This window comes from Plectropomus leopardus, chromosome 4 (genome assembly GCF_008729295.1).
Source record: "Plectropomus leopardus isolate mb chromosome 4, YSFRI_Pleo_2.0, whole genome shotgun sequence".
NCBI lineage: Eukaryota > Metazoa > Chordata > Actinopteri > Perciformes > Serranidae > Plectropomus > Plectropomus leopardus.
The window spans coordinates 278,068-293,786 of record NC_056466.1 but is presented as its reverse complement, the minus strand read 5'-3'; the positions used below and the strand labels follow the sequence as shown (position 1 = coordinate 293,786).

General features: G+C 40.4%; 1 protein-coding gene across 1 annotated transcript; it reads right to left on the bottom strand.

The window, feature by feature from the left end:
• Positions 1-818: 818 nt before the first annotated feature.
• rcor3 (REST corepressor 3) lies at positions 819-14,173 on the bottom strand. Its single transcript, XM_042485260.1, is given in 15 exon segments — positions 819-1,169; positions 1,172-1,241; positions 1,244-1,495; positions 2,091-2,335; positions 2,731-2,788; positions 3,560-3,637; positions 6,016-6,231; positions 6,776-6,854; positions 7,672-7,796; positions 8,035-8,100; positions 9,020-9,115; positions 10,474-10,526; positions 10,668-10,745; positions 13,778-13,834; positions 13,951-14,173. Coding segments are annotated over 15 exon segments (1,662 nt in total). The 5' UTR covers positions 14,075-14,173; the 3' UTR covers positions 819-1,104.
• Positions 14,174-15,719: the final 1,546 nt, after the last annotated feature.

Here is a 15,719-nt window from a genome sequence, read left to right as displayed (position 1 = left end):
CAGCAGAGCAGAAACACTCAACCGGCTTCACCTGGGGCCACACACGACAGGAGGCCAGGGGCCACACACGACAGGAGGCCAGGGGCCACACACGTCAGGAGGCCAGGGGCCACACACGACAGGAGGCCAGGGGCCAATCTCCGGAGCCCCACACCTGTTTCTACAACTTCTACAACGACGTTTCTCAGATTTCAGCACATAAGAAGGATTTTAGGACATCTAAAATTTAAGGACAGCTCTAGGTGAGATCTAAAGGGTTAATCCTCTGAGCAGCAGGAGTGTGTGTCTGAAGTTTGACGTCAGTGCAGCTGATGGATGTTAAAATGAATTTGATCTTGAACAGAGTCGTGAACTCTGGAGGGGAAAAACAAGATGACAGAAGTAAAATCTGTTGAGTTTCTTAATGTAAGAAACGACGATGACTCAAGTTCTCAATTTAAAGTTATTTTAGACGTAATTTATCTGTCGAAAAATACTGCAACACACCCGCTTTAATCTGCACGCCGCTGATGAGAGATTTGGGCCACGTTTAGACGAGAACAGCCGGACTAAAAGCAGAAAACGCTTTTCTTTGCGTTTTTTAAAAGAATCTGCGTTCATATGAAACACTGAAAATGATCCTCGCGAACATGGATCCACAAAAACAACCGAAAACGCTGCAGTCTGCATGCCAGGCCAGTAGCTGGCGGTGTAACTTGTAATGACACACCACAGAAGAAGACCACACGCCTGAAATGTCTCACAGGCGCCGTGTGGTGTTTAATGCAGTGATGTCTGAGTTGAGACATGATGACGGAGAAACAGAGGGGACCCCGGGATCGAACCCTGCGGGACGCCACAACAGTCTGCTTTAATAATCTGCACACTTTCTCTGACAGATTTCTACAGGCTGACAGACGTGAAGTCAAACTTCGAAAACAGAAGAAAGAGCAGGAGTCCGTCCAGCAGCAGGTGAGCCGCCGGGACACAAGACACAAACCTCCTGAAACGCTGTTTGATAGAAACTCAGATGTGTTTAGTGTGAAAGTGAGAGCTGATGAAGAACAAAGTCACTCCCCGCCGGACCTGAACGCAGCAGCTTCAGACTGAGTGTTTTCTGGTCCGTCAGTGGTGGGACGAAGACGAGGCCTCTGATTGGTGGACCGCCAGGCCGGGGGACTGCTGGGCGAGCCTGGGCCCGACCCGCCGGGGTTGCCGCCGAGGCTCATGGGAGCTGGAGGGCGTGGGTTGAGGCGGGGGGGGGCATGGGGTTGGAGGGGCGGATGAGAGGCGGCGGCTGCTGCAGGGTGGGGCGGGGCTGCAGGAAGCGTGCCTGCTGCTGGAGGGGCGGCGGCTGGCGGTGCAGGGAGGGCGTGGCCGGGAGGGAGGGCCGCAGGAGGGGAGGGGGCTGGTGGAGGGAGGAGGAGGAGGTGGAGGAGGTGCTGCACGTCACTGCAATCTGAGCCGAAGAGGAAGAGGAGGCAGCGGGGGACGCACCTGAGGAGGTCACCTGACCCTGCGGAGAGGAGGGGGGGCGGGGCCAAAAGTCAGTTTAATGTACATTCATAATTATGAATGCACATTTTTTTAAATATAAAAATATTTAAAGTTATTTTACAGAATTGTAATACATTTTTTAAGCACTTTTTTGTTCATTTTTCTTTTTTTTCTTTTATTTCTTACCAATTTTCAGGAAATTTCCTACCTGGTTCCATCTGATATTGTTGTTATATCCTCGATGATCTAAACGGTGCAAAATTACTTACAATTTCTACTTACCATAATTAAATATTTAAAATTGTGATAAAAAGTTCTTTACATTTTTAAGCACCATTTCCAGGTCATTTATCTGTGTTAATTTAACTGATTTTCAGGTAATTTTCTTGTAATTTTTACTGATGTCTTGAAAATTTCTGGGTCACTTCTATTGCTCGTTTTTTTAAAAAAAAAAAAAATTAGGACAATTTTTTTTCCGGGTTTTAAAGGGTTAAAGATCAAAGCCAAACCTGAAATGAAGGAAATCTGTTGGATGGAAAACGATCGGCAGGACCATAGAGCCGATACTTTAGTTTGTGCGTCAGAAAATGTATTTAAGAATCTGATCGTGTCACCTCTTCGTCCTCCTCGTCGGTGCTCTTCCCCGACGGCGTGGTGGAGCTGGCCTTCCCCTCCTCTCCAGAGGTGGCGCTGTCTCCGTTGGGAGCTCGCGTTCCCTGCTCCGCCTCCCACTCCTGCAGCACCTCGTCCAGGTTGAAGCGCCGCCGGTAGTTCACGAAGAAGTTCTTGACCTGGCCCACCGTCTTGTTGCCGATGACGTCAGCGATGGCCTGGAAGTCTTTGCCGTATTTCCTCACACCTGAAGAGCATCAGACGCTTTAACAGTGACGTCATCACACCTCAGACCGCCGCCAAAATGCACAGTAGAAGAAGACAAATCTGATTTAGAGAGAAAGATCGTATGGACTCGAAACCCGGTTCTATTGAGGACCCGGTTCTGTAATTTCCAAAACCAGGAAATCAATAACGTTTGAGCTCATCCAAACTGCTATCGATACACAGCGGCGTCTTTTATAGTTATATTTTTTACGTTATTTTTTCTAAGTTCGTGCCGTAAGGCTGCAGATGAGGACGCTCGGTCTGCTGTTTGACTGAAGGAGAGAAAACAGAGTTCAGCTGCATGAAAACACTAAACTTGTTCTTCTGTCTGGATTTCAGCTTCTTTGCTCTCGAGTCACCTGAGACGACGCTCACCTTGAACAGCCAGCAGCTGCTCGTCTGTGGTCCAGCGGGCGTTCACCTTCTGGTTACACTGCAACAACAAACAGCAAGTATTCACATCTGTTTCTCTGCAAAAGTATCAAGTACTTTTTTTTTTTAACTTCAAAAAGTTTTGGCGATTTTTTTAAAAGAAATACATTTGTTTATTTATTTTCTATTATTTTTAAAATTATTTTTAAGAACAAATTTTAGCTATTAATTTTTCTTTAAAATTTTTTCAGCATTTTTTTTCTATTAAAAAAATGAATGAATATTTTTTTAACAGAAAATTTAGAAACTTTATTTTATTATACTTAATTTTTTTTTTTTTTAAGAAAAAAAAGTTGGCTTTTTTTTCCTCTAAATTTTTGTGGGTGATTTTTAAAAAACAAATTTTGGCAATCTGTTTTGTCTTTAAAAAATATAAGTGATTTTTAAAATTTTTTTTGGCAATTTTTGAAGAAAAAATTTGGTGATTTCTTTTTCAAACACAAAAACGGCGAGTTTTTTTTTTTTTTTTTTTCTTTTTTTTTAATTTTTTTCAGCGATTTTTAAAATAAGATTTCTTTTCTTTTCACTTTACGGATTTCTTTGTTTTATTTGGTGATTTTTAAATAACAAATGTTGACAGTTTTTCTGTCTTTTCTGGAAAACTTTCAGCTTTAGCAGCGTCCTCTTTATGGGCTCCACAGTTTAATAAGTGAAGTCATACGACCATAAACTCTCCTACGATCCTGTAACGTTGAGTTCATATTGAAGGATCGTGTGATCGATGATTTTAGGTCGTAGTTGCTTTGTGTTTCATGTGCTGGTGTTTCAGTACCTCAGCCAGTCTGAACTCTTCGATCCCGGACTCCAACATGTGCTTCAGGCCGCTGTTCATCTGTTTGGCGTTCTGCACCTGAAAAATGACGCAAACGCTCCGCTGAGCTCCGACAAACAGCGACTCTCACACACAGGAAATGGCCCCAAAATTAGCGAGAAATCCGTAAAAAGTGAAAAGAAAATTAAATTAAGCTATTTAACCCTTTGAACTCTAATCATTTGATTTTATTTCTTTAAAAACGAGGGGAAAAGGCAAAGATTAATGTCTGCAAACTGTAAGAAAGCAGCAGATTTAGAAAAAACAAGATTTTTAAAGCTATGGAAAAATGTCTAGAGAACAAAATATTATGATTATCATATAAATATTTAAAGCTATTTTTCAAAATTATTAAAAATTTAAAGCCCCCCATTATTTATTTTATTGCTATTTTTTAGGTAATCTTCTTATAACTGTTTACTATTGTTTTGGTAATTTCTGGATCATTTTTCCATCTTTCCAAGAAATTGAGGCAAAAAACAAACAAAATAGGCTTTGCATGAAGTCAATTAAAAATAAATCTTTTTTTTTTTTTTTCTTTATCCAAAAATATAGTGGCATTATGGCAAAAACCTGACAATTCTGAAAATTAATGCAAAAAAAATAAAAAACAACAAACAACAACAAAAATAGTAGTTTATATAAAATATTTGAAAAAAGGTTTATGCAAAAATCTTGATTGATAAAGTCAGTAAAGCCGTCAGATAAATGAAGCAGTAAATCACTGACATTTCTCAGGCTGTGAGAATTAAAAAAATCCACTTAGCATGTAGTATATTGAAAATTATTCAACTTTTTCCCGTCTAAAAACACAGTGGAATCCTGACAAAAACTAAATATTAATAAATATTTGATATTTATGATTAGGACTGATGTTGGTTAAAAAAAATAAACTCAATGAAAGTAGAAAATCATATTACTGAATGATATTTTTATAGTCTGGTTCTGAAAAGCGCAGCGTGGTACGAGTGTGTGTGATAGATAGAACTGATCAGAATTGAAAGACTAAACTGTGACACTGATAATAATACAAATGACCAAAAGTTTGTGAAATGTTTTACAAATAATCAGTGCTAAAAAAAGGAAAAAAGAATGAATAAAGACTTTTTCAGATGTTTATTAAATACTGATAATATTTCACTGCTGTTTCTACACTATATTGTTTTCCTTTCCTCATCTTTTTTGGTCCTTATTTCTTTTGTCTGTTACCTGCTGAGGGACTGCGGCTGTAAACCAGCCGTCCTGCTAACGCCGGCATATTTTAATTATATTTATATTATACTCTGTTTGTATTTTAAACTGATGTTCGTTAATACGCCGTGCCATACATAAATAAATGATGTCAGTATTAACTGTGGTGTCCCTTTAATGTGTCTGACGGCTGCAGGTGTGAGCAGCAGGGGGCGCTGCAGCCGCAGGGACAGGCACCACTCAGGACGCCTCGGGGACACACCTGGGGTCCTTCACCTGGGGTCCTTCACCTGAGCTCCCACAGCTGCAGGTAAACAGCTGCTGAGAGGATCTATGACCGTCAGGTGAGTCACAGCCGACACAAACACACCTGTCCACACACCTGACGGCTAATGCTAACGTTAGCGTGCTAACGGTTAATGCTAACGTTAGCGTGCTAACGGCTACACGCTAACGTTAGCGTGCTAACGGCTACACGCTAACGTTAGCTAATTTATTGTTTTCTTGAATATTTCGTAAACGTACAGCGTGATTCAGCGCTCAGAACAAAGGTGCTGTGACAGTTAGCAGGACTTAACCCTTTGAAACCTGAGCCAACCAGCTTCATTTAAAAACACGGAGAGAAGGCAAAGAGCAACATGACCCAAAATCAACAAGAGATGAGAAGAAAGTGCCAAAAAATTAACTGAAAATCAGTTTTAAAAAAAAGAGAACGAAAAGAAGAAACACAAAAAAATAAATAAACAGAGAAAGCCGACAAAAACAAACAAACAAAATGTGGAAACGTGAAAATAAATAAAGAAATAATGTGAAAAAAAGAGGAAATGACCAAAAAATGGTAATAATTCTCTTAAATACTTGTAATTTTGATTAATTTTAATAATTATAAATATGTTTTAGTTTTAGAAATGCTTCTTTAGCTTTTTAAAAATGATTGTCTACATTAATTATTTTTTCACAATTTTTCTTACCAAGTTGCTTATTGTCTTTTTTCCTGATGTTTGAAGATAAAATAAAATAAAAATAAAAGAATCTCACCGGTTGGCTCAGTCTTTTAGGGGTTAAATATTTGTGAAAGGAGTCTGAACGCAGCACAAGAGAAGTGAAGTCGATCCAAAAGGGTTAAAATATTGAAATCTTTTCTCGTTCTGCGTCAGTTTTCTCAGATCGCCCTCGGACTCGGACTCGGTCCCGTCGGAGAGTCTCAGGCGTGCGGCGTCTCCTACCTGTCTCTTGAGGGACACCAGCTCCATGTCCAGCTGGCGGAGGAGGGTGTTGGCGGCGGAGGCGCTGCAGGACACGGCCACCACGTCCTCCTGCGTCAGGTACATGCCTTTGGGGGGGCGGCAGCGGGAGCGCTGGTGGTGTCGGTGCTGCAGCGTCTGGTGCTCCCGCCGACCCAGAGCCACCTTCGAGCCTGGCGCCACCGGCTCCACCTGGTTCTGCACGCCGCAAACACACGTGAGTCGTTTATCCACAAATTCAGAACATTTTTGACTCGTCTGATCGACTGTTGGAGGCTCCACGTTCAGATTAACGTGAAAAAGTTTAAAGTTTATTTTTCACATTTTGTGTCGATAAATGTAAAAATGTCGCTCCTCACTGACGTCACAGCGTTAAACATGCGAAGAAGACGGCGATACAAGAAATGAACCAAAAATTCGCAACAAATTAGAAAAAAATTACAAGAAAATCAGCTGAAAATAAACCAAAAAAGTAAAAAAAAAAAAGAGGAATTAAAAAGTGTAACTTTAATTTACACCCAGCGTCTGTGCTGACAGACAGATTCAATTTGAATAAATGCACAATAAAGGTTAAATAAAAATAGACAGAAACAACTTTAAAAAAAATTTTTAAAAGCAGCTTGGAGATATCGCCACGGAAACACAATATCATTGACCTGAACCTGATATTTTATCGATTAAACAGCTGATAGAAAATAATAATAATAATGATTAAAATGGACGTAAAATCAGCTGCTCGTACCTCTTTCTTGGTTTCCTTGTTGGGGTCGTAGTCGCTGTCGTTGGCTTCGATGGGATTGGCCTCCTCCATCTCCTCATCGCTACGGCAACAACAGCAGGAAGTCAAAAACTTCAACAACGATGACAGCGTGATGTTCAACAAACAGTTCAGGTCTGACTCCAAAAACGAGTTTTTGTTAAACAAAGAAACAGAATTTTATATTTCAGCTTAAAAAAACCATGAATTCACTGTCATGTGACAGAATCGCGTCTTCAGAGTCGATAAAAATATAACGTCAGATTAAAAAGTGTGAAATGCTCTGATGAGCTGCTAAACAGACCCAGACAGGAAACAAATGACAAGTTTACAAAAATGAATTTCATCCTGCTACTTAAATATAATCTAAAACCTCAAAAACGTTCAAAATTACTCCCAAGATCCTGAAAGTGCAGTAACACTGATGCAGTACACGGAGACAGACGGCACATGGACATACTAGTACAAACTACCTGGAGTATGTACTTCATGTAGAGTATTTATGTGTAAAAAGAATCAATAAATGCATAAATAAATAAATATAATAATAATAACCTCAGCGGTTCTGACGCGTGCGGCGTGGCGTCCGCGTGTTCTGGCATCAAAGTCGTAAATTTAAAAAACCTCAGATATTCTGTGAGAATAAAGCGGTGAAGTTACGGGACGCTGCTGCTCACGATGAATCTCTGACCTAAAATCGAAAGTTTTTTCAAATTTTTTAAATCATTTATTCACAATAAAGTCTGGACTGATGAACGTGTGAGCGCTGCAGAGACGTCAGACGCTCGTGCACGAGTCGCGGCTGGCGTTGGACCGTTATCGATTTCTTTCTTTGGAAATGGACATTTTGGGACGGAGACGCTGTGTCCCGCCGGTCCTACCTGTCGTCCTGGTTACTCCGGTTGGCCAGTTTTCGAGCCTGTCGGTCCATCAGACTGGTTCTGGAGCGAGTCTTCTTCCACGAGTAGTAGTACTTCACCAGACTGGAGATGGACTTGTCCGGTAACTGAAGGACACACGAAGAGGACACAATTCAACAAGAGCAGAGAACTGCAGTAAATGTATATGCTCTTCTCTGCAGTGTATCGCAGTAATGGTACTGCATGTTGGTCTCAGTGTGTGTTTGTAAGACAGTAAATATACTTATCTCTGCAGTGTGACGCAGTAATGGTACTGTGTTTTAGTAAATATTAGTGTCTCTGCAGTGTATTGCAGTAATAGTACTGCATGTTGTGTATTTGTACCATCTGCTGGATGCGGTGGAAGCTCTTTCCGTGAAAGCTGAACGCCTGTTCGAACAGAACTTTGTCCTCCACCGTCCACTCGTCCGGGAACGGCGTGAAGTTCGGCAGGTCGGCCAGAGACTTCTCGATGTTGTGTTTGTGCCAGAAGAGCATCCCCAGAGCCTGCACACACACACACAACACACACACACACACACACACACAGACACACACACACACACACACACACACACACACACACACACAGACACACACACACACACACACACACACACACACACACACACACACACACACACACACACAGAGACACACACACACACACACACACACACACACACACACACACACACACACACAGAGACACACAGACACACACACACACAGAGACACACACACACACAGAGACACACAGAGACACACACACACACACACACACCACACACAGAGACACACACACACACACACACACACACACACACACACACACACACAGAGACACACACACACACACACACACACACACACACCACACACAGAGACACACACACACACACACACACACACAGAGACACACACACACACACACACACACACAGACACACACACACACACACACACACACAGAGACACACACACACACACACACAGACACACACACACACACACAGACACACACACACACACACAGAGACACACACACACACACACACACACAGACACACACAGACACACACACACACACACACACACACACACACAGACACACACAGACACACACACACACACACAGAGACACACACACACACACACACACACACACACACACAGAGACACACACACACACACACACAGACACACACACACACACACACAGACACACACACACACACACACACAGAGACACACACACACACACACACACACACACACACACACACAGAGACACACACACACACACACACACACACACACAGAGACACACCTCCACCGTCCACTCGTCCGGGAACGGCGTGAAGTTCGGCAGGTCGGCCAGAGACTTCTCGATGTTGTGTTTGTGCCAGAAGAGCATCCCCAGAGCCTGCACACACACACACACAGAGACACACACACACACAGAGACACACACACACACACACACACACAGACACACACACACACACACACACACAGACACACACACACACACACAGAGACACACACACACACACACACACAGACACACAGACACACACACACAGACACACAAAATAAGTTGGGCTGCAACAACGAATCGATTATAATGGATTATTAAACGAGCTGGTAACGAGATAAATTTCTGATTCGTTGTGTCGCGTGATTATTCCTCTCCGTTTGTGTGTCAGCTGCAGCACATCGAGAGAAACGGTGGCTCGCCGTTTTTTTTACGTGACAATTAATTGAAAAAGTAATCGACCGATTAATCGGTTCTCAAAGTAATGAGCATTTGAAGTCTGAATCTCTGATATGATGAATCTCTTGGTGAGTCACCGTCAGAGACAAACATCGTTTTTCTACTTTAAATACGTGAATTATAAACGACATAAAACAGTAAAATCTCCTCTTTTTTTCCGCTTTTCAGTCGGCGAGAAACAGAAGGAGACAGCGAGGAGACGGACAGCTCCGCAAACATCATTTCATGGTGAGTTTTACTTTTCAGCAGCAAATATGAATAAATCTTTAAAAATGATGATTGATGATTTCAAATGGCTCTTAGAATAAATGCGATACTTTTGGGGACAATTTTGAACCCTTTGAAAGCTGCGAAAATCGGCTTGATTCAAAGACGAGCAACTTTAGAAGAAATGACCCCAAAAAAGCAAGAAATTAGAGAAAAATGTAAAGATTACATGAATATTTGAAAAAAAGACAAAAAGGAAATGACCTAAAAAAACTGTCTAAAAATTAAAACATTTTTAAAAAATAATTTAAAAAATGTTTGTGATAATTCTAAATTTACTCTAGCTTTTCTGTAAAACATTTTCCAAATCTGTGACTTGTAATTTTTTGGGACATTTCCCGCCAAGTTTTAGTGCGTTCACGTTGTTTACATTTTTCTGTCGCGATAATCACTATATCGACTTATCGTACGATATTTAAAAATGTACTCGAGTTTTTCTACACCCTCAGTGTAACTAATACAGACTGAATCTGTTTTAAATGACACCTTTTTCTGACTCCCAAACCCCCGTTAATGATGCATCTTTCCAAGTTTGAATTTTCTCGAGAATTAAAATTAAAATAAAATTGGGCGCACAACGACGCTGACAACAGTATCGTTTATCGCAATATTTTCTGGGAAAAAATATCGTCCAATAAAATCTGATCTCGTGACGGGCCGAGTTCACGCATCTGCTCCGGATGTTTTTAGATTTTAGCAAAAAGACGACGAGACGCAGAGACAGAAAGAGTCCGACTCACCTGCTCCACGTTGTATCCGTGTTTCTCTTTGGCTAAAGCGATGTACTCGTCCACTGCGGAGACACACACACACACACACACACACACACACACACACACACACACACACACACACACACACACACACAGCGTCAGGTCAGTGTGTTCTGAGGACCTGAAAGAGGACTGCAGCCGCATGCACGAAGGTGACTCACGTTTGGAGTCGACGATGTTGTGATACGGAGACCAGACGAGCATCCCGCCGCTGTCTTTGTCCGTGTACTTAGTGGAGCCTGAACACACACACACACACACACACACACACACACACTTTAAAGACTTAAACACAAACAGCTCCCGTTAAAAACGCCATTAAAAACTGTTAAAAATAAATAAATAAATAAATATTGTGGCTCTTGAAGAAAGTCTAATAAACAATCTGATGAAAGGTGGCTGCAGAGCTGCATTATGGGAAATGTAGTATTCATTATTTTCAGGCCCACTGTAGAAGATAGGGTAAGAAACCTTTGTTGTCATGGTAACAAAATACAATGAAAGCCCACGTGCCCCTCCCAGCCGTGGTTACCGGAAAACAAACAAACAAACAAAATGGTTCTCATATGAGCGATGAAACAACGGCAGCTGAAGTGCTTCAGTGTGAAATCAAACCTGAAATAACGACAGAAACAGGTTTTGGACTGTAGAGAACATTTGATCAAATCTTCATTGATAAACTCTCTTTTTTTGATGGTTTCTCTTTATCATGCTATCAGTTTCATGCTGTTTCATGAAACATATCAGTTTCGTTATCATGCTGTGAGTTTGACGAGACGTTTGGTCACTTTTCCCAAATTTTAACCCTCTTTATGCCGTGGGTCAATTTGATCCATTTTAAAAATGTGAAAATATCTGTAAAAACATTTTAAAATCTTTTTTTCAGTATTCAGACTTAATAAGAGTAAAAAAAGGACGATGATGTTTTACCAAACTGACTTTAATATCTGATTTATTATTTTCTCTGTGCAAAAACTCACTAAAACTTCTGAAAAAATAAATAATGAATATGAAAGAATCACTTTAAAAGACAAATTGGAAGTCGATATTTCAGGTAAAATAAATATTGCATCCTGGTCACTTGCTTTTTAAAAACAGTTATTACTAATTCATTATGTTGTTATTGCCCGCAGCCCTCAGAGACTGTCACACATAATATTTAATGTGATGCTATTTAAACCTTCTCACTGACATATCGCAGGATGTGATCATCCAAAAATGATCTGCTCTGCAGGAAGTATATTGAAAATAATTCATCCAAAAACATGGCGGCATCATAACAAAAACTTGGCATTGAAGGGTTAAAATTCTGGAAATTAATGAGTATTTGAAAAAAAAATCAAATTTATTGTTTTGTTTGAGCTATCTCGTACATTATAGTTTGTATATTTGTATATGTTTGTTATATGATGTGGTATATATTTGATTGGCTATTGTAAATTGTTGTCATTATAAAAAAGTATTCAGTGAGGCTCCCTAACAATTCAATTTAATCTGAATTTTTAAAATCAAACTTATTGTTTTGCTTTAGCGTTCTTGTATATTAAAATGTGTATATCTTATGTCGGCCTACTTGTTACAGTATGCTCTATACTTTTGTTTGATGTATTTTTGTGATACTCTTGATTGATATGTGCCACAGTTTTATCAAAATAAATAATTACATAAATAAACAACAATATTCATAATTCAAGGTACAAGGAACAAGGTAGATTTACTAGTCATTTATTTTTAAACGTACTTTAAATGATAATAATGTTATTGTTATATAATATTTTATAAGGTAGTTTAGATAATTAAAATAAAAAATAAATGTAATAATAATAATAATAATAGTCAATACAGGGAACAGGGTTGATTTATTAGTCATTTCTTTTTAAATGTATTTTAAAGGATAATTAAAATATTTATAAGATAGTTTTAAATAATTAAAATAAAAACTTAATATAATAATAATATTATTAATAATAAATAAAATAGTAATGCTAATAATACTAATAATAAAAATAAAAAAGGAGGTGAGGTAGCCTCGGTTACATGTTTCCGTCTGTAGTTATTAACAGTTTATTACCTTTGATTAATAAACTGCTGTGTTAAAGTGTGTGTATGTTAGTGTGTGTGTGACAGTGTGTGTGTGTTACACCGCGTGTTACAGTGTGTGTGTTACAGTGTGCGTGTGTGTTTATGTGTAACTGTGTGTGTGTGTGTGTGTTACAGTGTGTGTGTGTGTGTGTGTGTGTGTGTGTTACAGTGTGTGTGTGTTACAGTGTGCGTCTGTGTGTTACAGTGTGTGTGTGTTATTCAGTGTGTGTGTGTTACAGTGTGCGTGTGTGTGTGTAACTGTGTTACAGTGTGCGTGTGTGTGTGCGTGTGTGTAACAGTGTGTGTGTGTAACAGTGTGCGTGTGTAACAGTGTGTTACAGTGTGCGTGTGTGTAACAGTGTGCAACAGTGTCTGTGTGTGTGTGTGTGTAACAGTGTGCGTGTGTAACAGTGTGTTACAGTGTGCGTGTGTGTAACAGTGTGCGTGTGTGTAACAGTGTGCGTGTGTGTTACAGTGTGCGTGTGTGTGTGCGTGTGTGTAACAGTGTGTGTGTGTAACAGTGTGCGTGTGTAGCAGTGTGTTACAGTGTGCGTGTGTGTAACAGTGTGCAACAGTGTCTGTGTGTGTGTGTGTAACAGTGTGTTACAGTGTGCGTGTGTGTTACAGTGTGCGTGTGTGTGTGTGTAACAGTGTTACAGTGTGCGTGTGTGTGTAACAGTGTGCGTGTGTGTGTGTGTAACTGTGTTACAGTGTGTGTGCGTGTGTGTAACAGTGTGTGTGTGTTACAGTGTGCGTGTGTGTGTAACAGTGTGCGTGTGTGTTACAGTGTGTGTGTGTGTTAGTGTGTGTGTGTAACAGTGTGTGTGTGTGTGTTACAGTGTGCGTGTGTGTGTGTAACAGTGTGTGTGTGTGTGTGTGTGTGTAACAGTGTGCGTGTGTGTGTGTGTTACAGTGTGTGTGTGTGTGTGTGTGTGTGTGTGTATAACAGTGTGCGTGTGTGTGTAACAGTGTGTGTGTGTGTTACAGTGTGCGTGTGTGTGTGTGTGTGGACAGTGTGTGTGTGTGTGTGTGTGTGTGTGTATAACAGTGTGCGTGTGTGTATAACAGTGTGCGTGTGTGTGTAACAGTGTGTGTGTGTGTATAGTGTGCGTGTGTGTGTGTGTGTAACAGTGTGTGTACCGAGGCTACCACCGTCCGTCTCTCGGGGTCCAAACCAGGAAAAACTCACCGGGCTCGAACTCGGGGATGTTGGCCTGATAATCCGCTCCGACCCGCATCCCCACATCTGGAAAACATGCGCAGTGTTTTTCACGCAGTTTGGGTCAAATATGGAACACGTTTGTTTTTATTTTTGCACGCGCACACACGGAGCGGCGGGAGGCTGTTCGAGGCTATACTGACCGTGCTCGTCGTCGCTGCCGCTCTCGTCGGAGAAATGTCCGTTGGACGCGTTGGACGGACTCTTGGTGCCGTTGGAGCGGCCCTTCCCCAGATACTCGGAGCCTTTGTCCATCATCCCCGGCATCTCAGCGCGCGGATTGACCGAGTTTCGGCGGCGGTGAGCGGGCAGAAAATGTCAGCCGGAGCCGGAGGGTTTCTCTCTGCTGCTGTTCGCGCTCTGCCCGCCGCTCCGGACGTGTCGCTGTGCGCGCCTCTGCGCGGCCGCAAACACGCACCGCGGGCTCAAACACCGCACACGCACGGCTGCGGAGCCTCCGCTGTACCCGCAATTATTTTATTATACACGGAGATTCACGCGACGGACGTTTTTTTTCCGCTTAATGCGCTGGCTGAGCGGGGTCTAACCTCCGCGGCGGAAGGTTTTTTACGCACCGTCGGGCGGCTGCGCGACTCGAGCTGCTGCAGCAGATCCTTCCGCCCACACAAACTGATCAACTGAAATAAAAATAAATAAAGTAACATGAAATAAAAACTTAAATTTAACTTAAAAAACGTACAGTGACATAGATAAAGTAAAATAAAGTCTAAAAATATAATGAAATTATGAATAAAACACACAAATAAAAACGTAAAACACCATCATTAATGATTAATAAATGTCTCAGGTTATTCTCAGATCAAATATAAAGATTTTATTTCATCATTTGAAGTGAAAAAGATGAATTTTAGCGGTAATTCAGCGCGCTGTTTTTGTTTTCTGCTGTTGTTTATCAGTTTGTGTTTCTGCACTGAGTCTGCGCGACCAGCAGAGGGAGACACCGCACAGAGGGACAGAGGGGGACAGACACTCACGCTGTCCAACCTGACAGGGGACAGACACTCACGCTGTCCAACCTGACAGGGGACAGACACTCATGCTGTCCCCCAGTTTCAGTCACTGAACCCTCTGAACATGGGCTTCATTTAAAAATAAATAAATAAAAAAGGCAATTAGCACAGAAGAAATTTCCCGCAAATTAAAAAAGAAATTCATAAAAAGTCCCAAAAAATTACCTAAAGTGTGTCCGATAAAAATTATAACTATAAAAAATATGTAATGACCATGTAACATAATTGTAAATGCATATTTATGATCATTATAAATAATTGTCCTCACTCTTTTTTTCCCCTCAACATTTTCCCGTTTATTGAATTTTCTAAATCTGATGATTTCTTTTGATTTCTTAAAAAAGGCAGTGAGCAACCAAAGAAGAAATTACATCCAGATTAGCAAAGAAATTCATAAAAAAAATATTTTAAAAGAAAAACCTAAAGAAAGAAAGACTAAAAAAAAAAAGTTTAAAACTGTAATAATTGAAAAAAAATCATGCTTAAAATCAAATAATCTTGTAAAAAAAATGTAAACATGAAATCATGACAATTATAAATAATGTTCCCCATGTTTTTCTTTTTTCCCTAGACATTACTAGCTTTCTGAAAAATAATTTTCTAAATCTGCTATTTCAATTATTTAATCATTCATTTGTAAAAAAAATGTTATGAGTGACCAAAGAAATTAAAGTACAAGGAAATTACACTTTTTTTGTTTAAAGGAAAATGAGAAACAAAAGCAACAAAACTTTATGTGTTTACAATTTATAATAATTCTGAACATAATTTAAACATACGATAAAAAAAGGCCTCAGTTAAGATGCCCTTCGTGAGTTTGTTTGACAAACGAATGTTTTTTTTTTTTTTTTTTTACCATTTTTTCACCTCTGTATTTATTC